Below are 21772 nucleotides of genomic sequence, written 5' to 3' on the forward strand. Positions count from 1 at the left end.
GGTTTCCTTCTCCAGTCCATTTTACAGATGAGAAAACTGAGGCAAACAGGGTGAAGGGACTCGCTCAAGATGACAGTAAAAGAATGAGTCCTGATTCCAAGCTTGGAGCTCTGTGCACTACGGCGCCACCTAGTGGCCATCTTTGCAAATAGCAGATTCTTAATAAAAGCTAATTTTAAAAACTAAATCTGAAATCTCCAAGACCTTCCTTCAAATTCCAGCTGTGCCACTTCTTAGATCTGCAGTCTTGGGCAAATCTTCCCTTTCTGGTCCTCAATATTCTCACCTGCAAACTGGGGGTTCTTAACTTGTAAATTGTTTTTTAGGTTTTTAAAAAAATCTTAATTTTAATATCTTATAATCTTTAATATCTGATATCTTTAATATTTCAACGATTTTAGCATCTTGTAATCTTTAAAATCATCATGATTTTGGTATCTTTAATATTTTAATAGCTTATAATTGTTAACATCTGATATCTTTAATATCTCAATGATTTTAGTATCTTGTAATCTTTAAACTCATCATGATTTTGGTATCTTTAATATTTTAATATCTTATAATTGTTAACATCTGATATCTTTAATATCAATGATTTTAATATCTTGTAATCTTTAAAACCATCATGATTTTAGTATCTTTCATGTATTAGCAAATTTTAAGATCTTGATATTTTTAATGCCTTAATAATTCCAATATCATGTTACTTCCTTTGTAACCCGATGTATTTTACTTTCTGCACTTAAAAATGTAATTCTGAGAAGTCCATTAGACTGCCAAAGCAATCATCTAGGACACAAAAGAAAGAGGAAGAAATCCTGAACCCATTGATCTCTGATGGTCTCAATTGCCTCTGGGGCCACAAGTAACAATCCTCTGCTTGGCTTTCCAAGCGCTTTATAACCTGGGCTTGTCCCACCATTGTAACCTCCCCCAGGTGCTCTCCAGCCCAGTGGCTTCTTCCCTGCTCCCCTCACATAACTCTCCATCTCTTGACATTGTTTAAGACTATCCCCCATCCTTAGAATTCATTCCTCCCTCCAGCTCATTTTAAGGAAACAGGGTTCAGTGACTTGCTCAGAGTCACCTGCTAGTGTCTGAGGCTGGATTTGAACTCGGGTAGATGAGAGTTCCTGACTCCAGGAACCCTTTACCTTGGTGATGCTGTAAGCATCCTGCGGGTACCTGACTCTTAGGAACCCCTCTTTATCCTTTTCCAGCCCCACTGTGCCCTTGTGACCCTTGGATGTCCCATTCAGAATGGCCCTTTGGGGGCTAGTAGTGAGCCTTCCTGAGCCTTTTCTTCTTGCTGATCCTGTGATCCTCACATCCCTTTTCTGCTTAGGTCCCTTTCCACTCTGAGCCTCTGATCATTTTTCCTTTAGAGGGGAAGGGGGGGCAGAACTGAGGCACTCGGCTGTTCCATGGGGCATCGACAAGGGGGGACAGGGGACTGACCTGAATGCGGACAGCTGCTCCGAGAAATCTCTCTCACTTGTTTCCGGGTGAGTCCACCAACGGAAATCTAAGTCCTGCTGAGGGAGCCCTGCCATGTTCCAGAGCAGGGCTGGCAATTTTAACGTTGCCTGGCAACAAGATGGATCACAAAGGAGATGGACTTCAGAGCAACCCACTCCACCACATTCAAATTAAATCCACTTTCAAGCATTTACGTAGCTCTGGGGATTGTATGAATTTCCTGGGTTAATGGATTTGGGTTTGCAAGGCTGTCGCTTTCCTCCCTCCCCGCCCCTTCTCCCCTTGCTTTTCCTATTTTCTTTGTACTTTTCCTCAGCCACTTTCCACTGCCCCTGTCTGTGCCAAACCTCTACCTAACCAGTGATTTGCTCCTCCCCGACCCTACTTCATTTGCAGATGATTAAAATGAGACTATGCCATTTATCAATACATGCTGTCTGGGGCCAAAATATACTTTGGATGATCTGTTAACCTGATACTAATATTAGACATCATTTGCCAATGCAACCCAAACAAGGATGAGAAGAGCTGCAACCTTTCCCACCTTAATCCCTTCTGTGTACGTTACAGCAGCCAGCCAGCCAGGCAGTCAATAAATATTAAGTATTTACCATGTGCCAGGAGCTGTGCTAAACACTGGAGAGGCAAAGAAAGATAGATAGGACATTAATTGAACGCTTACTGTATATGCTAGACACTGCTAAGAACTGGGGGAGGCGGGGAAGGAGGAAGGGAGCAGTTACAAATTCAAGCACGCCAATTTGGAATTATATCCCCAAAGCTATTAAACCTCATATACCCTTTGACCCAGAAAAACTGCTACTAGGTCTATGTCCCAAATAGATCAAAGAAAGAGGAAAAGGACCCAAAGGGACAAAAAATATTTATAGCAGCTCTTTTTGTGGTGGCAAAGAACTGGAAATTGAAATTGGAGAATCTTTATCAATTGGAGAATGGCTGAAGTCTTGTGGTATATGATTGTGATGGAATACTGCAGTGTTGTAGGATAAAGGGGATGATTTCAGAGAAAACTAGGAAGATTGTATGAACTGATGCAGAAGGAAGTGAGTAGAGCCAAGAGAACAATTTCTTTATTTCTTTTTTTTTTAATTAAAGCTTTTTATATACAAAACATATGCATGGGTAATTTTTTCAACATTGACCCTTGCAAAACCTTCTGTTCCAAATTTTCCACTCCTTCCCCACACCCCCTCTCCTAGATGGCAGGAAGTCGAATACATGTTAAATGTTAAAGCATATATTAAATCCAATATGTGTGTACATAGTTATACAGTTATCTTGCTGCACAAGAAAAATCAGATCAAGAAGGAAAAAAGAAACTGAGAAAGAAAACAAAAAATGAGCAAACAACAGAAAGAGTGAAAATGCTATGTTGTGGTCCATATTCAGTTCCCACAGTCCTCTCTCTGGGTGTTGATGGCTCTCTTCATCACAAGACCATTGGAACTGGCCTGAATCATCTCATTGACAAGAGCCACATCCATCAGAATTGATCATCGTATAATCTTGGTGTTGCTGTGTACAATGATCTCCTGGTTTTGCTCATTTCACTCAGCATCAGTTCCTGTAAGTCAGGAAAAAAATTTCTACAACAAAACAAATTTCAAGACTTAAGAATGTTGATCACCACAATGACCAAACACGATTCCAGAAGATTCATGATGAACAAGGTTCTATCTCCTGACAGAGAGTTGATTGATAGGCTCAGAGAGCAAATCAAGCTACAATTTTTGAACATGTTCAATGCAGAAACTTGTTTTGCTTAACTACATGTATTTAAATAAGGTTTTCTTTTTCTTGCTTTCTTGTGGTATATGATTATGATGGAATTCTATTGTTCTATATGAAATGATCAGCATGATGCTCTCAAAAAATGTGGAAAGTCCTCCATGAGCGTGAGCAAAATGAAAGATACTTTACAAATAGCACTACTGTGGAATGATCAACTGTGAATGACTTTGCAATACAATGATCCAAGACTATTCTGAAGGACTTATGATGAAAAATGCTATCCATACTCAGAGAAAAAACTGACTGTGTCTAAATACATATTGAAGCATCTTTTAAAAACTATTTTTCTTGAGTGTTTTTTTGGGGGGGAGGGAAATCTATGTTTTCATTTGCAACATGACTTATATGGAAATGTTTTGCACAACTTCACTTGTGCCTTCTCAATGAGAGGTGAAGGGTGGGATGAGAGGAAAAAAGAGAATCTGGAACTCAAAGTTTTCAAAATAAATGTTAAAAATTGTTTTCCATGAAATTGGGAAAAATAAAATGTTAAATAAGAAAACTGCAAATTAGCATTTTAAAATGATGCAAGCAGTATGGTTTCAGGAAAACCTGGGAAGGTTATATGGACTGATACAAAATTAATTGAACAGAACCAGGAGAACATTATATATATTAATAGAAATATTATAATGATGATCAACTGTGAAAGACTTGGCTACTTTGCTCAATATAACAATCTAAGACAATCCCTAAGGACCCATAATGAAAAATGCTATACAAGCGAGACCCCAGGGAAGGGACAGAACTTTGCTGTGTTGTTTGATACCTCCCCCAAATCTGTGAAGGGGAAAGGAGTTCATACCTCATACTCAGAGGTAAACTGATAAGGCTTAACATGACAATAATTCCAAGTAATTCAGTTAACAATTTTAGAATTTTCCTCAGTAATAGCCAAATAATTTTAGCTGTAGTCTCTACTCCCTTAAATAAGTTTCTCTTTTGTTTTAGGGAGAAAACAAGAAATTCTTAAAAGTGAGATAAAAGAGATTTTTAAATTAACTTAACATTAGTTAATGAGCCTAGACAAACTGAATTGCAGTTTGGTTATTTGCCAGTTCACAAAGAAGTTCTCTTTTGTGAGCCAGGAAAAGGATTAAGGTACCAGTTTTTACTGACAGGGCCTTCAGAAATCTGACTCCAGATAACTAGAGTTTTTAAAGTAGTGTTTTTCTAAAATTGCAAAACTCTTCTGTTAACATTATCAGTGCAAATAGATCCCTTTAGTGGGCTTTCCTTTAAAATTGCTTTTTATTATCACATGTCAAAGTCCAAATTACTTTACACACACATAGAAATCATTTCTCTGTTGGACATTAAAAAAAACCATAAAGTTATCAAATATGAAGTAATTATAACTAATAGAGCAGTTAACATTCAAATAGCATGTTTTATGCTAAGTGCTGCACAATAACATTCATTATTTCTCTTGATAAATTAGAAAACTGAGCAGAGAAATTAATTTGCCATAAATTTCATAGCTAATATATATCTATAATTTAAGACAGAGAATGGTGGTCTTACCAAATGCAGAGGGCGACTGGCTTTCTGGGTGTTGCCAAGGTACCTGAATTCTTCCCAGGCAGTTCCTGGACAGAACCTGCTGAAACCTAGGGTGACTGGCGCCAGGGCTCAGGGAATGCTGACCATGGAGCCTGACCCCCAGCTCTATCCACATTCCCCCAATTTGGGTTGGGGGTATTTAGGTTGTGTGAGGGTCACCCGGTTTTGCTTCCCCAATTTCTGCAGGTGAGGTGGAATTTGAATTTCCCTACAATTCTGAGAGGAGAAGAGTTAGGAAACAGAAGAGACTTGCACTATTATTAATCTTGCTAATAATCCCCACAACTGAGATGTTTCAGGATTTTTTGCAATTTTAATGTAGCTCACAGAACAAACATGACACAGACATTCTACAGAGAGCCGCAGACACACATTGTTGAAGAGAGCCATGTCCATCAGAATTGGTCCTCATATATTATTGTTGTTGAGGAATATAATGATCTCCTGGTCCTGCTCATTTCACTCAGCATCAGTTCATGTAAGTCCCTGCAGGCCTCTCTGAAATCATCCTGCTGGTCATTTCTTACAGAACAACAATATTCCATAATATGCATATACCACAATTTATTCAGCCATTCTCCAAATGATGGGCATCTACTCAGTTTCCAGTTTCTGGCCACTACAAAGAGGGCTGCCACAAACATTCTTATATTTATTTATTTATTTATTTTTATAATTATAACTTTTTATTGACAGAACCCATGCCTGGGTAATTTTTTACAACATTATCCCTTGCACTCACTCCTGTTCTGACTTTTCCCCTCCCTCCCTCCACTCCCTCCCCCAGATGGCAAGCAGCCCTATATATGTTAAATATGTCACAGTATTTCCTAGATACAATATATGTGCTACAAACATTCTTGCATATACAGGTCTTTTCCCCTTCTTTAAAATCTCTTTGAGATATAAGCCCAATAGTAGAACTGCTGGATCAAAGGGTATACACACTTTGATAACTTTTTGAGCATAGTTACAGATTTCTGGGAGTTCACATTCTAAGGGAAGAAAACTTGCAAATAACTAGGTACATATACAATATGTATAGTTCATGGTACTGGCTAGAGCATTAACTTTGGAGCAGGGAAAGCCTGGACCTGACAGGGACCTTGAGTCAATTATTTAATCTCTCACTGTCTTAGAAACTCCGGAGGGAGTTTTGGTCCTGGAAATCTTCAACATCCAATAAAATGATGTCCAGATAAAATAAAGGGGGAAAAAAAACCCATAAACATTTCCCCTTGATTTTCCTGCTTCTACCTCTGTCCATTTGTTCACTCTGCTCTCTATACTTGAAATGCCTTCTTTCCCACAGTTAATTTCTTAACCTTCCTTTAGAAGAGGGTAGTTTAAATCCTAACATTCCCAGTTAGTCATGAACTTCCCCTTCATTCCTCAAGGCATTTCATTTTGCTTTACAATTCTTCAAAGCACTTATGTTCATCACTAAATCAGTCTCCAAACATCTATGAAGCACTGTATCATGCACTATTTTAGGTCTTGGGAATACAAGTAACAAAAATTGAATTAGAGAAGTTTATGTTCTAATAAAGCTGACTAGACCATGTATGGCTAGATGCTGAATAAAGAGAATAAATTAGAATAAATAAGAGAATAAATTACACTGAAATGCAAGGTAGGTAGGGGATGGCAGTTAGAAGGATCTAAGACTAGAGGTAGTTTTCTTTTGAAGGAAAAGGACTCAATGAATTAGGCTTAAGGACAAAGGGCTTTCCCCCCAAGTATGGAGTACAACTGATGGATGGATGGGTGGATGGATGAGTGGATGAGTGAATGGATAAAGAAATTAACAAAATAAAGCCTTAAAAAAAAAAGTGAAGTAATGTGGAGGTCCAGAGGAATAGAGAAAGGGGATGGGGGTGTAGTGTGTGGAGAACAGAGAGGAGACAAATTTGGCTAATTTGCGGGAGAGGGAACAATGTGCAGGGAGGCTGGAGAGAGAGACACCAGGAGCAATAACAATAACAATAGCCAGCATTTATAAGGCACTTACTGTCAGGTACATACATTAAGTGTTTTCCATATATTACCCTATTTTGATCCTCACAATAATGCAAGGTAAATGCTGTTATTATCCCTATTTTAAAGATGAAGAAACAGAGGCAATAGGAATTAAGCTCAGGAACAAACTCTCTGGGTGTTGTTCATGGAGCATCCTGAAGCTACTTTTTTAATTTCTAGGGCATTTAAGAAAGATTTTTAATTTCTAGGGTACTTAAGAAAGATAATGTCAAAAATCTGTTCTCATTTGGAAGTTTAGTTTTGCAGTGGGTTGGGATATTGGTGGTGCTCCTCTGCCCTTACCTCAGACATGTATTTTGAGTACTAACACTGGCCCCCTTTGTGTTCCTTCCATAACACAATTCCATCTCCACATTCTGGACATTTACCTTGGCTCTTCCCCATGCCTGGAATAATTTTCCTCATCTCCCTCCTGGATTCCTTGGCTTCCCTCAAAACCCAGCTAAGATTCCATTTTTTTTTTTTTTATGAGAAGCCTTATTGATCCCCTTTACTACTATCTTCTTCCCTTTATTGATATTCTCCAATTTATCCTTCACCTTCCTAGGGGACTTGTCAATCCCAATTTTTCTGCCTTCCAGTCTTGTAGCTTCTTGAGAGCAGATTGTTTTTGCCTTTCCTTTCTTCTGGACTGGTGCTCCTGGCATTTTACCTCAGGCCACCATTACTAACAAGACCACTGGTAGAAAATCTCTCATCACCAAGCCAACAGAGCTCCACTACCGTTGCCAGGACAAAGTCCCATCAGAACTCTGGTGCAGCACTGTAATCAGATGACATCAACTTGTGGACTTTAAAAGCTAATGGACCATGGTTTATTTCTATATTGACGACATTGATTTTCTCTGACAATTTTTAATATAATTCCAACCTATTCAATAGTGAAGCGCATCTCATCTTTAATATCAGCAATTTCCATGGTCTGCATTAGCCATCTGCTTGTGGGCATAATTTAAATAACTTTCCTCTATATATGGAAATGCCCTTCATCCTATCCTCCTTTTTCACTGAAAGCATGAATTCAAACTAAAAGCAATTTTTGTTTGGAGGAAGAACTTTTTAAAAGGGTATGGTCAGTGGGGGGAACTGTACCTTGGGGATAGTTCTCAGGGTGTACCCCATTGGACTCCCATGCCTCATGAGCACCTTCAGCGGCAGGACCCCTCTGAATGGGATTCTCCCAACCCTTCATTTGAGGGCATCTCAAATTTCCTCATTTCCCACCCAGTAAACTTTGGGTACTTCTGCTGCCCCAGGACCTCTCTGAATGGTGAGCCTCGCACCTGTTACCTTCTCTTCCCTACCTCCTCCATTGCACCTTGTGCCTTTTCAGTTTCCCTTTTTAGCCCCACCATTACTGCGCCAGGTCCCTGAGGACTGTCTATATACACTGTATCCCCAAACAGTGTCTGCACTGGCAACTGGAGTTGCTTTGTTCCATTGCATCCCTTCCATTTCTGTAAAATCTTTACCCAGATTGTTCCAATGGGCTTGCACCAGCCCCATCTAGTGGTGTGATGTACTTCTCATACTTCTAAATATTTTTGATACTAAGGCCCTCAGTACATTTCCACCATGTCTTTTATAAAACATTTTGCATTTTTTTTGTTGGCGCTAGTCCCTCCTCACTGCAGTGCTGCAAGCCCATCACAAGTGAAGTGGGTACACAAAATCATTGATTAAGAGAAATGTAAATTGAGAGGGTTCCATTCACCCAGCCTGCAAATTGGCAGTAAGTGGGAAGCCTGGTACATTATACACCTGTTTAGTGAAGCCCAACTAGCTCCAACTTTCTTGAAGATCAGTTTGTACTTATGTAAGAAAATTACTAGACTGTAGTGATATATCCCAAGAAAGTCAGTCAGAAATAAAGGTTCACATTCAACTGGGTAATGGCTGAAAAACCAATATTGTAAACTGTACAATAATCAATGAAGATTCAACAAATATGACTAAGCCTATCCCCTTCCAAATGTATGTCAACATCAATGTACAATAAAAAGACCAATAAGCTAATTGAAGATCCTGGAGAACATTGAGAAATGTTCCCTACTCCCAAGAGCAAACACCTGCAGGTAGCTGGTTTTGAAAGGGACGGGGTGGGGGAGAAGAATGTCCAGCACTGAGTGATGAGCTCTACTACCCAAGTGCACTGTTACCCTGTAAGGGTCATCTCCACCAAGGTACTCATGGAAACAAGAGAATGCAATCAACAGCAATTTTAAATTAAGACTGTGAAGAGAGCTGGACCAAAGCCCAGGTGTTCTGTCTCCTAGACCCACGGCTGTCTTTTTATAGACCACAAGACCTAGCAAATGCACAAGAGCACAACCACACTGATTCAGGAACAAGGGGAGCAACTTGCTAGGACTCCTCGCTCCAGACAGACTGGCTTTTTAATCCCTCTCCAGATCTTTACAATTGATCCAAGACAACATTATGCCAACATTTTGTATAATTTTATTGAAAGTTCTCAGAGGCTGTTTACTTTTTCTTCTCCACATCTTGCTCTGCAGCCTCCTTGGCTCGTTTTGCCCGAATTCCAAAGAGGCGGGCATTAGCCCGGGCCATACGAAGGCTAGCAAATGCCTTGAAATTCTTCTCATCTTCAGTAATGACGCGAGCTTTCTCCTTCTTGAAGACCTGAAGAGGCAGAAAGACCCAGATTATTGGCATCTAGGTTCCCTTACCATCTGACAGTCTGCCTATCCCCAGCAGCAGAGGTCTTGCTGGACACTCTGTCCAGAGATCAATGGGGAGTTGATCAAATAACAAGAGAATCCACAAGTCTGAGGGGAGCCCCAAGATATATATAGGACAATTAATAAAATCAAGCTAATAAAACGCTTGAGTCTGGCAAAAACAAAACTTCCTATTTGTCCCGTAGAGACACCAACATCCTTGTATAAATATTTGTTTCCAACAAAGGACATTCTACAAATGTACCTTCCGTGTTTATCAATTCTACCTCCTAGCCCACTAGATAAAAATTACAAAGCATCAAGATGAGATGGGGACAACTCCAGTGTTGGAGAAAGTAATCAAACTGTACTTGAGAGAAGTGATTCAAAGACGTCCCCTTCCCAAGAAGTCAAAGCTAAGCTTCTAAAGATTTTCCTCCAATGTAAAGTGTCTTGCTCTCCCCTACCCCACCCCCATAGGTTAAGAGGTACCCAATCTCTCTCTCTTCCAGCTCCTTCAAAAAAGAAATCTCAGTAAGAGTCATGGGGGTGCTGACCCACCTCTGCTCATGAATGAGCTCACTTACATTTCTGATGGGCATAACCGGTCCTGTGAGCTGGGTTGCCAACTTGAGTTCTTCAGCCTGTAACAAGAGAATAAATTTTTACTATTTTGCCTGCAACAATTAGACACACATCTCTGAAGGGAAAAATCTGAAACTTGTCATATATGCAAATATTATTGCATAGTAGTCATGTATAAAGATTAAATACATTATCATTAAACAGGATTCTAGCTCTTATTCAAAAATTGGGACGTAAGTACTAGTAATCTCAAATAGTAAACTAACATTCATTCAGTTGGTGCTTTAGAATTTGTCCCTTATGTCTAAAGCTGGGAAAAGAAAATATACTCAAAATATAATTCAAATCTTCATTAATATCACCTTCACACATCTTTTTTGTAAGTTTTTTCTAGAGTGCTCTAAAGTGCTTTTCTAGAGTAATTTTCAAATATTCAATGAATTTTTCTACAAATATTCATGTGATAGTATCTTCCCCCTTTTTGAAGGGATTTTTCTTTGTTAACATTTAGTAAAATAGCACAGAAACTTTCACAAACTTTAGATAAACTAAATTGTTCACCAGAACAATTCTAGAAGACTCAAATTCCTATTTCTATAGAGGGTATAACCCAATTACTTAGGCTGGAAACACAGATGTACATCCTGACTCTTCACCCTTCATGCCTCCATACCCACTCTCTTATTGATTCTACCTTTATTTGCCATCATCCTGGCAAAGCCCCCATCCCCTCCTCCTTCCAGTCCCCAAAACGATCTTCAGAAAATCACTTCCCGCCAATCAACTTCAATGGCTCCTTATAACACTGCCTACCCCCCTTTTCTTCCCAAGCAATGAAGACTGACCCTGGCCTTCTTATTTTTCCTCACAAATCTGGCATTTTCACTTGCTCCCCCCGATTCTTGGAATTCTCTCTACCTCTTTCCCTTAGCCACCTCCCCCAAGAAACTTTTGTTGGTCAACCCTACTTAATGTCAGTGCCATTTCTCTGCTGATCATTTCCAATCCATTCTATGTGTAGATTTTGTAGTTTTCATACTATTCCACTGGACTATGAGCTCCTAAGGGACTGTTTTTTGGCCTTTCTTGTAACTATTAGTGCCCAGCACACAGTAAGTGCTTAAATGCTTGCTGACTAACAGTAAGTTTAAGTGATTAAGATGAATTGATAATCAGTCCTCCACAAAAAAGACCACACCTTCTATTACAGGTCCTATACTTACAGAACTATCTCCCTTCTTGGGTGCAGATGGTTTCCTTGGGAAGAGGATCAGTTTGGACCGATATTCTTTCAGCCGCTGCACATTTGCCTGCAGAGATTCTGTAGACTTATTTCGGCGACGGGGATCCACAGAGATGCCAATGGTCCGTGCCACTTTTTTATGGATACCAGCCACCTATACCCCAAAAAGAGAATTAGACGAGGCTCATACTCTGCGACATCTACATTCTACAGAAAAAAACAAGTTGCCACAGTCATCAGATGGAAAAGGGTTCAAATGTACATTCATCAGAGGCAATACAGAGATTCCGGAGAATATGTCATCATTTGTCTGTGCAACCAATGCAGAATCAAGTATTATGTTGTGTCAAAAAAATAAAAAGGTTTAACTTACTCGAAGTTCTTCCAAGCTGAATCCTCTACCAGCACGCACTTTGGTATGGTATCGGACAGTAGGGCACCTCACAATAGGCCGGATGGGACCAGATGCTGGGCGAGGAGCAATTCGACGTGCTTTTGCTTGTCGGGCCTTTCGCCTATTCAGTTAAAAATATTCACGAATTATTTCCCTGTCTATGCTTGAGAATCAAGTCATGGATAAGATAACAATAAAGATATGTCTTCTAGACATTTTATTTTGGACTGATACACACCACAAATTAAATGCTATCAAATGCCTGTGACTTCTATGTCCTAATGAAAGAGATCCCAACAGTCATCAGATGGAAAAGGGTTCAAATGTACTTTCATCAGAGGCAGTACAGAGATTCCGGAGAATATGTCATCATTTGACTGTGAGAGTCTGTTTCTTCTAAAGTATCAAACCTTTGGTCCAGTCTCATAGACATGTTAACCCCATGCAAAATTCAAACTATGGCTCAATTCAACCAAAATAAAAATGCTGCCAAAAAAAATTAAAGTTATACCCTTCTAAACCAAAACCAGAACATTAACATCTGGTCTAAAATATTTATTTCAGAGGAAGAAATCAAGACTTTGGAGATGACTTTCATAGAAAAGCAATGGACCAACTAAAACTTCTTATTTACCTTCTGATCTTCCTGGCAGGCTGGTTAAACCATGTAGCAACTCGTCTTTGCCAATCTTTGTGGAAATGGGGTTTCAAGATCATGCCATTTCGGCTGGGCGCCATGGCTGCTTAGAGCCCTAAGACAAGAAATGACACTGTTATATACATAGGAAAAACATTGACAGTACTACTTAATCAGCAGTTCCATTTGCCTTTTTAGCTTTTTGTCCTATTTTATGCTGCCACTTCCCTAAATATACCCTATTGTTTTAATACACATTAATAATTAATTCTATTAATAATTGAGTATGATTAATTATTAATAATATTAAATAATAATTAAGTCTATTAATACTTTCTAAATATCTTTGTACATGATACTGTGTTAGGTGCCAAGTGATTGGCTCAGATTTCAAAAACTTATATTGTCACTAGAAGGAACAACTTGAGAGAACACTGGAAGTGAGGAATATTTAAGAGTTTCATGGAGGTTAAGAACAATTTTATCCTTTAAGAAAAGCAGAAATAAATACATATAGGCTATTATCCCCAGAAAAATAATGAGAAGAGATTAAGGCCTGAAGTGTTATTTGGCATAGTAATGGAAAGAGGTGATCCCAAGAATTATGTTCCTTAGAAATCACAACTTTGAAACTGATTAGCTATGAATGAACAATCAAGAATCGAATATGAAATTGCAGAAGTGAATAGGTAAGCTAGAAAGCTTAGGGTTAGGGTTAGCTAGAAACTAGACAGAAAGCTAGAAAGAAGACTCATACATGTTTTTGATGCCTGAGTATACAGCAAGCAGCTGGTAACAGATTGGAGCTCAGGAAAAGAGCATGATGATCATTGCAACTAGAAGCTGAGGGGGGCACTAAGACAGGAAAGGTATTTAAACTAGAAAATAGTTCCAAAAAAACCTGAGATGGTGCTACATCTTGTTTCATCCCAAGCAGTAAATTTTCTTTCTCTTTTCCTACAGTTTTATCAATGGTTTTTGCTACCACACTCATATCTTTTCCTATCTCCATTATTTCTTATAACACGGCCAATGCTCCAGAGTTAACTGTGTCACCTTATTAACCTATGTCACCTATTTTCTTTCTTAACTATTCCTTTTACCAACAAGTTAAAGCTGGGGTCCCAAGTGACTTGTTCAACCAGAGTTAAAAATAAATAAAAAAATAAATCCATCTAGGGTAGGATTTGAACAACTCAAGTCTTCATATCAAATTCAGTGCTCTATCCCCATGATACCCTTATGAATGAATTTTTACAAAAATAAAACTTTCTAAAGCAGTAAGCACCTAACCACATCACTCCTACAACATTCTACCTGAACTTCCCACTGCTCACTACTACTTAAAAAACCTAATGTAAAAAATAATAGTGAAAATAAAAAGAATTAAATATAAATTTCTCTGGCATTTAAAGTCCTCCACAAGAAGCTCCCAATTTTTTTTGCACTTGTATCTTTTCCAACTATAGGTGAGGAGCTCTCAATATTCATTGTTGAAGGAGTTCCAATTTTTCTTCCTCCCCAAGACAAAGATTATACATGTGCAATCTTGTGATCTGCACATTAGTCATGTAGAAGCACCGTCTTTGCACACCTGACATGTATGCTTCTGTACCTTCCTCCTTTAATGCCAAATTCACCCCGAATTGTTGTCCCCGTAGTAAACCCTTTGAAGGAACAGCTTCTCGGGCCGTACCGCATAGTGCGACTTAGTATTTACTTAGAGAACGGAAATCGAGGCTGGGAAGGGAACGTGCAATCACGAAATGGACTTTACGAGCAGGCCTCGCTTTAGGAACCGAAGCGGGGATTGCACAGCCAGGCCTTCCCCCGCCTTCTCCCAGGGCTGCCTTGCTGACCGCCCTCCCTCGTGTTCAGGAGGCTGTCTTCCTGCTTTCCACGATAGCTTCACAGCTCGGACTGAGGACCAGCCCACTCGCCCTACTTCCCGCCGATGACCGGGTCGGACCGGAGAACCGAACCCTCCCATAAACCCAAGGTGCTAAGAACTCGGCGCCGCCCTCGGAGCCGCAAACGCCACGGTCTGCCTCGGGAAGTCGGGCTCACCTGACGCGGTGCCTCTCGCTACCCTCGCCCCTGGAAAAAGTCTACAAGCCTCGCCGCCAGCCTAGTCCCTTCCCCCGGCTAGGGTCATCCGCGGGGGAACTACGCTGCCGCCGGGCGCGGGCGCACTAGGCCAGGCCGAGGCCGGGGGAGGCCCGGGACCGCGCGCCCCGCGGAGAAGCAAGAGACCCATGGCGGGGCCTTCAACTCCGACTGAGGGCTTCCCCGCCCAGGTCCAGGCCCACTGCTGCAGTACAGGTCGAAAAGGAGGCCAGATGACCCAACCCGAAGACGGATGGCAGCGGATACCTTCGGCCACGAAACTCCCTTACCTCCTCACAGGCACCTCAGCCGAGCGGAAAGGAAAGCAGGGTCCCGAAGCACGCTGGGATAGCGATGGTTTCAGCCTATCGGAGCCCCCGTCGCTTCCCAGCCAATGAGAGCCACATTGGAAGCGGAAACGCGAAGAAAGGGCAAAGGCAGCCTACTGGGTAAACTTATTTTTCCCTTCACAAAAATGGCGCCAACTTTAAAGGGACATGACTTCATTTTTTCCATTACAGCCCCAATAAAATTTCAGCTCACCAAAGTAATTTGGTTAACGTTTATTTCCTGTTGGTAGTACCTTGCAGGTGAGAAACAAATCATAAATTCTCCATCATTCGGAATGTGTCCCAAAAAACTATAACAAAGTAGTGAAAAGCACTCCGTACTAAGGACGGAGATTTTGTGGCAGTAAGCAATTACTTTCTGTGCGCACCTGGAGAATCAGAGTTCTCACCTACCAACTATGGATCCAAAAGGGAAAAGCGCGGCGGGCTCGGGGATTCCCTAAGGGTGACTTTTGGGGGTGGCTGTGGTAACAGCACTGCGGTGATACAGGAACTTTAAATGCCCATTTCAGTAACAAAGGTCAGCTCCAGGCAGCCGCGTGGTTAAACCCTGCCTGTCCAGTTACCTGTGCGAACCGAAACTTCCCTGGGCCTCAGCCCAGATTCACTCCTCCTCACCCGGCCCATCATTCTTAAATCTTCTCATGCGGAGCTTCGGTTCTCTGCTGACTCTCCATCTGGCATCTCCAACTGCCCACCTGACTGAATGCCCCACACCTTAAACTCAACATATCCCAAACTGAACTCGTTCTCTTCCCCTCCACCCCCCCCCCCCCATGTTCCTCTCTTCCTCGTTACTGTTTCCCTATGCTGCAGAGCAATAGCTCAATTCCTCTCTCTCTCACTGACCTCCTCTCTCCAACCTCCCCTCCCCCATATCCACTCTGGTGCCAACGTCGGTCAGTTTCTTCTCACATCTCTCCAGTCTCACATCTGAATCTTACATCTCTTCAAATTCCCTCTTTGGGGTCAAAGGTGGGATGTTAGCAGTCTTTGAAAGCTGCTAGAAAAGCCTTGAGACAAAGGTCAGGGAGAGCATCCCAGGCCCACCAGACAGCCAGGAAAAAGGTCTGCAAGCAGGCAGTGTCTTGTGTGAGGCACAAAAAGAAGGCTAGTATCACTGGATCGGGCCCAACCAAGTACCAGAAATGGCGATGCAGAGCAGAAATATGAAATACATTTGGGAGAGCTTAATTGTAAAAGAATGTCATAAAAATAGTATAATAGAGATTCGGTTTACAGCACAAAAAATTATGTCAGAGACATCCATCAACAGTAACAGATTTGTTATTTATTACATGACTAGCACATAGACTAAAACAAACAATCGGGCAAGACAGAGTCATTACTGAATGAGCAGCTTGCTCAGACTCATGGGATCAAAGACAGAATCTGGGGAGTAAAGGAGGAATCAGGCAGGAGTTGGGATAAGTGAGGGAGAGATCTAGAAAGAGCCAGGTGTGGCTGACCAGGTCCCAGAATTGTCTAAGGATATGCTAATCAATTTTCTTGTGCACCATGACAAATGTGGAAATATGTTTAGAAGAATTGCACAAGTTTAATGTATATTGGATGACTTGCTAGGGGAGAGAAGAGGTGGAGAGGAGAAAAATTTGAAGCACAAGGTTTTGCATGGGTGAATGTTGAAAACTATTTTTGTATGTATTTTGGGGGAAAAAATTTAATATATGCTAATTAAGACAAGTCTCAGCTAAGTCTTCTCTGCCTAGAGAACTCTGAACATGAAAAAAGTGTTAGAGTAACATGAGTAAAAGTGTAAAAAGACTAGAAAGTAGGGTGAGCAGGTTATGAAGGCCTTTAAAACCAAAAGAAAAATTTTACATTTGATCTGGGAAATAGTAGGGAGCCACTGGATGGATAAGCCAGGAATAGGCTGGAGTGGGAGAGGTTTGTGGCAGGGAAACCAACTATTGCAATAGGCTAGGTGTAAAGGGAGGAAGCCTGAACCAGGGAGTAGCAGCTTCAGGAGGGAAGGATATGACAGCAGATTTGGCAACAAGTGGCTAAGTAAGGAGTCAAGGTAGAAACTGGGAAGAGGGTGGTATCCTAAGATCTACCACCCTATTTAAAAAACAATCTTAGGTTTCTAATGATTTCCTTTTTTAAAAATTCAGTGGCTTTTTATTGTCATTTCCCTTGACCTCTCCAATTATGCAAATTAAGACAACTCTGAGATACTAACCTCATACCTCTCAGATTGGCTAAAATGAGAGGAAAAGATAATGAGGAATGTTGGAGGGTGTAGAGGCCTGGAACTCTGAAAAGGTGTACTTAAGACTCAGTAGAGTTGATGAGATAATATTGATGTATTCACTCTAGTCAAGTATATGTACTTAATGAAACACTGTGATGAGATGATGGCTCTCCTGACAAGTCGGCGCATGCCCAAGTGTGGTTGGTTGTGCTCTGTGTGAGATAGTGACAGGATTGTACTGGAGTAAAGGAGTCACAGGCACTCTCTCAGCCGCACTCAGCAGCAGCTGAGGAAGACATCAGGCTCCAGACTCCATCTTGGACCAACCACATGGTGGCTCTCCTGCCTCCTTCACTTCTCCACTTAAAGACCAAGGACTCAGGCTGATCCTGAGTTCCTACAGAAAGCTAGCCCAGACATTACAGGAGGGGATGTGGGAAAACTGGGACACTGATGCATTGTTGGTGGAGTTGTGAACTGGTCCAACCATTCTGGAGAGCAATCTGAAATTATGCCCAAAGGACTATAAAATTGTGCATACCCTTTGATCCAGCAGTGTTACTGCTGGGCCTGTATCCTAAAGAGATCTTAAAGAAGGGAAAGGGACCCACATGTGCAAAAATGTTTATGGTAACTCTATTTGTGTTGCCAAAGAATTGAAAAATGAGTTGGATACCCATCAATTGGGGAATGGCTGATTTAATTATGGCATATGAAAGTAATGGAATATTATGATTCTATAAGAAATAAGGAGCAGGCAAATTTCAGAAAAGCCTGGAAAGATTTACATGAATTGATGCTGAGTTAAGTGAGCAGAACCAAGAGAATATTGTACACAGCAACAACAAGATTATGTGATGATCAACTGTGATATGGATATGACTGTTATCAACAATGAGGTCCAATAGGCTTGTGATGGAAAGAGCCATCCTCATTCAGAGAGAGAACTATAGAGACTGAATGTGGATTAGAGCATAGTAGTTTCACCTTTTTATTGTTGTTTGCTTTTTTTTTCTTTCTTCTTTTTTCTCCTTTTGATCTGATTTATCTTGCACATCATGATGAATATGGAAATATACTTAGAAAAATTGCACATGTTTAAGCTATATCAGATTGCTTGCTGTCTAGAGGAGGGAGAGGGGGAGAAAGGAGAAAAATCTGTAACACAAGATTTTGCAAAGATGAATGTTGAAAACGATCTTTGCATGTATTTGAAAAAACAAAATACCATTAAAAATAATTATTTTTTTTAAATCACTGTACTGTCATGGTTCAGTCTTAATTCCTTCATCACTCTTGAAAATCTTGACTCCTTTCTTCTTCTTAAATGTGGACATCCACCATGATTGTTTTTTCCTTCTACACACTTCACTTAAGCCAATAAATATGGGTAGTTATTTTCTCTAATGGTTTCAATTAGGTCCTTCTATACTGATGACTCCAATTTCTATATTCTCCTCCACAGTGCCAGTATCCTATTTCAGATTAACAGTTTAATATTTCCTAAATATTCCAAAAGTACTTGAAACCCATGCTCACTGAAGCTGAACAGGAAGTCATTTTTGTAAACTCTTATCTTTCCCCTTATCTTCCTTATTTCTCATGAAATCTTCCTAGGCACCAGGGATGGAAATGACAAAATTATTGTGGCCTCTCCCCTCTCCATCACCTTCTCTCTGTAGTCAATTGCCAACTCTTGCCAAATGTATCTTTGCAATATCTTTCATATACTAACTAGTCTTACACTGAGGTTTGAAAGCATTTACCCTTTCTTTACCTTTAAAATTTAATATTGTCCTTTTTATGATACTACATATCCAAACCAAGGGTTCTCAATCTTTTAGTAGATCATAAATTCCTTTGTCATTCCATTACAATCATATATCACAACCATTCAGTCATTCTACAATTGATAGGCATCCCCTCAATGTCTAATTCTTATCTACCATGAAAAAAAAGCTGCTATAAATAAGTCCTTGTACAAATAGGTCCTTTTCTTTATACACACACATACGTAACACATTTATATAACATATATGTTGACAACATAAATATACACCTATATATAGGTATAAACACACATATATCTTTGAGATAGAAATATAGGAGTAATATAGTTGGACAAAAAGATATGCAGTTTTATAACTCTTTGGGCATAATTCTAAATTGTTCTCCAAAACAGTTGGATCACAACTTCACCAATAGTGCATTAGTGACCCAATTTTCTCACAAACCCTCCAACATTTATCTTTTTTCTTGTTTTTTTTTGCTTTGTTTTTGTTGTTGTTGTTCTTGTTGTTTTGTTTTGTTTTGTTTTTATTGAGGCAATCGAGATTACATGACTTGCCCAGTGTCACACAGTTGGGAAGTGTTAAATATCTGAGGTTGGCTTTGAATTCAGGTCCTCTTAGCTAATTCAGTTTCAATTTATCAAGGATGGACAGAAGCAGCTACACCCAAAGAAAGAACACTGGGAAACGAATGTGAAGTATTTGCATTTTTGTTTTTCTTCCTGGGTTATTTATACCTTCTGAATCCAATTCTCCCTGTGCAATAAGAGAACTGTTCGGTTCTGCACACATATATTGTATCTAGGATATGCTGTAACCTATTCAACATGTATAGGACTTCTTGCCATCTGGGGGAGGGGGTGGAGGGAGGGAGGGGAAAAATCCGAACAGAAGTGAATGCAAGGGATAATGCTGTAAAAAATTACCCTGGCATGGGTTCTATCAATAAAAAGTTATTAAAAAAAAAAAAAAAGAATTCAGGTCCTCTTGAATTCAGGGCCTGTATACTATCCACTGTACCATGACACTGTTCCCTCCCCCAATAGATATCATTTTCCTTTTCTGTCATACTAGCCAATCTGAAACCTCAGAGTTGTTTTAATTTGCATTTCTCTAATCAATAGTGATTTAAAGTATTTTCATATGACTATAAATAGCTTCAATTTCTTTGTCTGAAAATTGCCTGTTTATCTTCCTTGATCATTTTATCAATTGAGGAATGACTTATATTCTTATAAATCTGACTCAGTTCTCTCTATATTTTAGAAATGAAGCCATTATCAGAGGCCAAAATCAGAAAATTGTCTCCCGGTTTTCTGTTTTCCTTCTAATTTTGGTTGCCTTAGTTTTGTTTGTGCAAAAAAATTTTAACTTTATAGAATCAAAATTATCCAATGGACATTACTATAATAATGTAATATTGTAACTATTTACAACATTTAAATATTGTAAAAGCTTTTTAGATCTTTTTTGATCCTAAATTCTTCCCTTACCCATAGATCTGAAAGGTAAGTTATTACATGCTCTTTTAATTTGCTTATGGTATCATTTGATACGTAAATCATGTACCTGTTTTGACCTTAGTGTGAAATGTTGGTCTAGGTTAGTTTCTGCTATTTTTTAAATAATGTTTTTAAAGGCATAAAATACATGAAATCACAAACAAATCAATATGTGTGTATATGATATGTATGTGCGATATATGTATATGTGGACATGTATGTATATTGTGTGGTGCATGTATATGTGTACAATGATATGTGAATATATCCGCATATATCTATATCTACTACACACACAAACTCACCACACATACAGTTCACTGATACCAGGTTAAGAACAGCTACCTCCAACATACTGGGACACATGCAAAACTCACGCGCTGATTATATCTGCCCCATGAAGGTCTCAGTCTAATGGGAAGTTGTAACATACACAACCCCCCCGGGGATATAGTGATTGCTTCCTATTGCTTCAGTCCATTCCGTCTCTTATCTCCTCTAGACAAAAAAAGGAATCCCCAGGGCCTAATGAATAAGATATAGCCTAACACTTAATGCCTTCCCCATCGGGCTCCAACCGACTTTCTGGCGATTACCTCAATCTTCTTATTTCCACATTTGCTACACCTGCTCGCCCGCCTTCCTTCTTGTTCATCCTTCCCCTTGCCTGTGCCTGAGCGCATAACCCTCTCGAATGGTTTTATCCTGTCCTCTCCTCTCCCACGCCCAGGGGAAAGTCTTCCCTTTGAGGTGCATTTCAGAATCCAAGTGCTTCAAACTTTCCCTCCCCCCCGGGTGAGGCGACTGATCTCCCTCTCAGTAATCTTCTCCGCACTCATTCCGGTACGCTGGTCGTTGACGTCTCCTCTCTGTAAGACAGCACGATGGGTCTCCTCTCTCTAGGACGGTATAATACGTAACTACGTGTACTTTATATATAGACTCCAGGAATGCGTCTTTCCTTCCGCCTCTCCCAGGAGCCACCCGGAGGCCTTTACTGGGACAAGCTGCCCCCTAACACTTCCCGAGCTGCTCGGGAGACCGGAAGAAAGCGGCTGAGCTCCGGCACAAACAGGCCGAGGCCGCTCCCGGGGCCGGCCCCGCTGAGCGGCGGTGGAGCTCGCTACAAAGGACGGGCGCCTTCCCAGGAGGAGCCGCGGGCAGAGCCTTTCATGTCGGCTCTCACCGAGCAGTCCGACTGGAGCTTGAGAAACGCCAAGTCAAACCGCGTCACGCTCCGGAGAACTTGACCTCCCCGCCCCCTGCCACTCACCTGTAGTCTTCTCCCACAAACTCTGCCCCCTAGCGACCCCCGGTCGGCTCTTCCTCCCCCAAGACCCGCCTCCGGCCACGCCCCCTCCGGGGCTCCCGCTCG

General features: G+C 40.6%; 1 protein-coding gene and 2 non-coding genes across 3 annotated transcripts; all 3 read right to left on the reverse strand.

Moving 5' to 3' along the window:
* Positions 1-9331: 9331 nt before the first annotated feature.
* RPL13 (ribosomal protein L13) lies at positions 9332-14940 on the reverse strand. Its single transcript, XM_051974763.1, has 6 exons — positions 14831-14940; positions 12432-12549; positions 11777-11918; positions 11384-11557; positions 10163-10219; positions 9332-9537 (listed from the first exon to the last, which is right to left on the reverse strand). The coding sequence occupies exons 2-6, from the start codon at positions 12533-12535 to the stop codon at positions 9379-9381; spliced, it is 636 nt and encodes a 211-aa protein (XP_051830723.1). The 5' UTR covers positions 12536-12549; positions 14831-14940; the 3' UTR covers positions 9332-9378.
* Positions 11622-11708, reverse strand: LOC127552658 (small nucleolar RNA MBII-202). The gene has a single exon (XR_007951513.1). It is a non-coding gene; the product is annotated as a small nucleolar RNA MBII-202 (small nucleolar RNA).
* LOC127552657 (small nucleolar RNA MBII-202) lies at positions 12082-12169 on the reverse strand. Its single transcript, XR_007951512.1, has one exon. It is a non-coding gene; the product is annotated as a small nucleolar RNA MBII-202 (small nucleolar RNA).
* Positions 14941-21772: the final 6832 nt, after the last annotated feature.

Source organism: Antechinus flavipes, chromosome 2 (genome assembly GCF_016432865.1).
Source record: "Antechinus flavipes isolate AdamAnt ecotype Samford, QLD, Australia chromosome 2, AdamAnt_v2, whole genome shotgun sequence".
Classification (NCBI taxonomy): Eukaryota; Metazoa; Chordata; class Mammalia; order Dasyuromorphia; family Dasyuridae; genus Antechinus; species Antechinus flavipes.

Coding starts and splice junctions, on each gene's coding strand:
- RPL13 (XM_051974763.1), bottom strand. CDS start 12,535: ATGGCGCCCAGCCGAAATGGCATGATCTTGAAACCCCATTTCCACAAA. Junction 11,919..12,431: donor CCTGCCAGGAAGATCAGAAG/GTAAATAAGAAG, acceptor TTAACTGAATAG/GCGAAAGGCCCGACAAGCAA. Junction 10,220..11,383: donor CCAAGAAGGGAGATAGTTCT/GTAAGTATAGGA, acceptor CTCTTGTTACAG/GCTGAAGAACTCAAGTTGGC.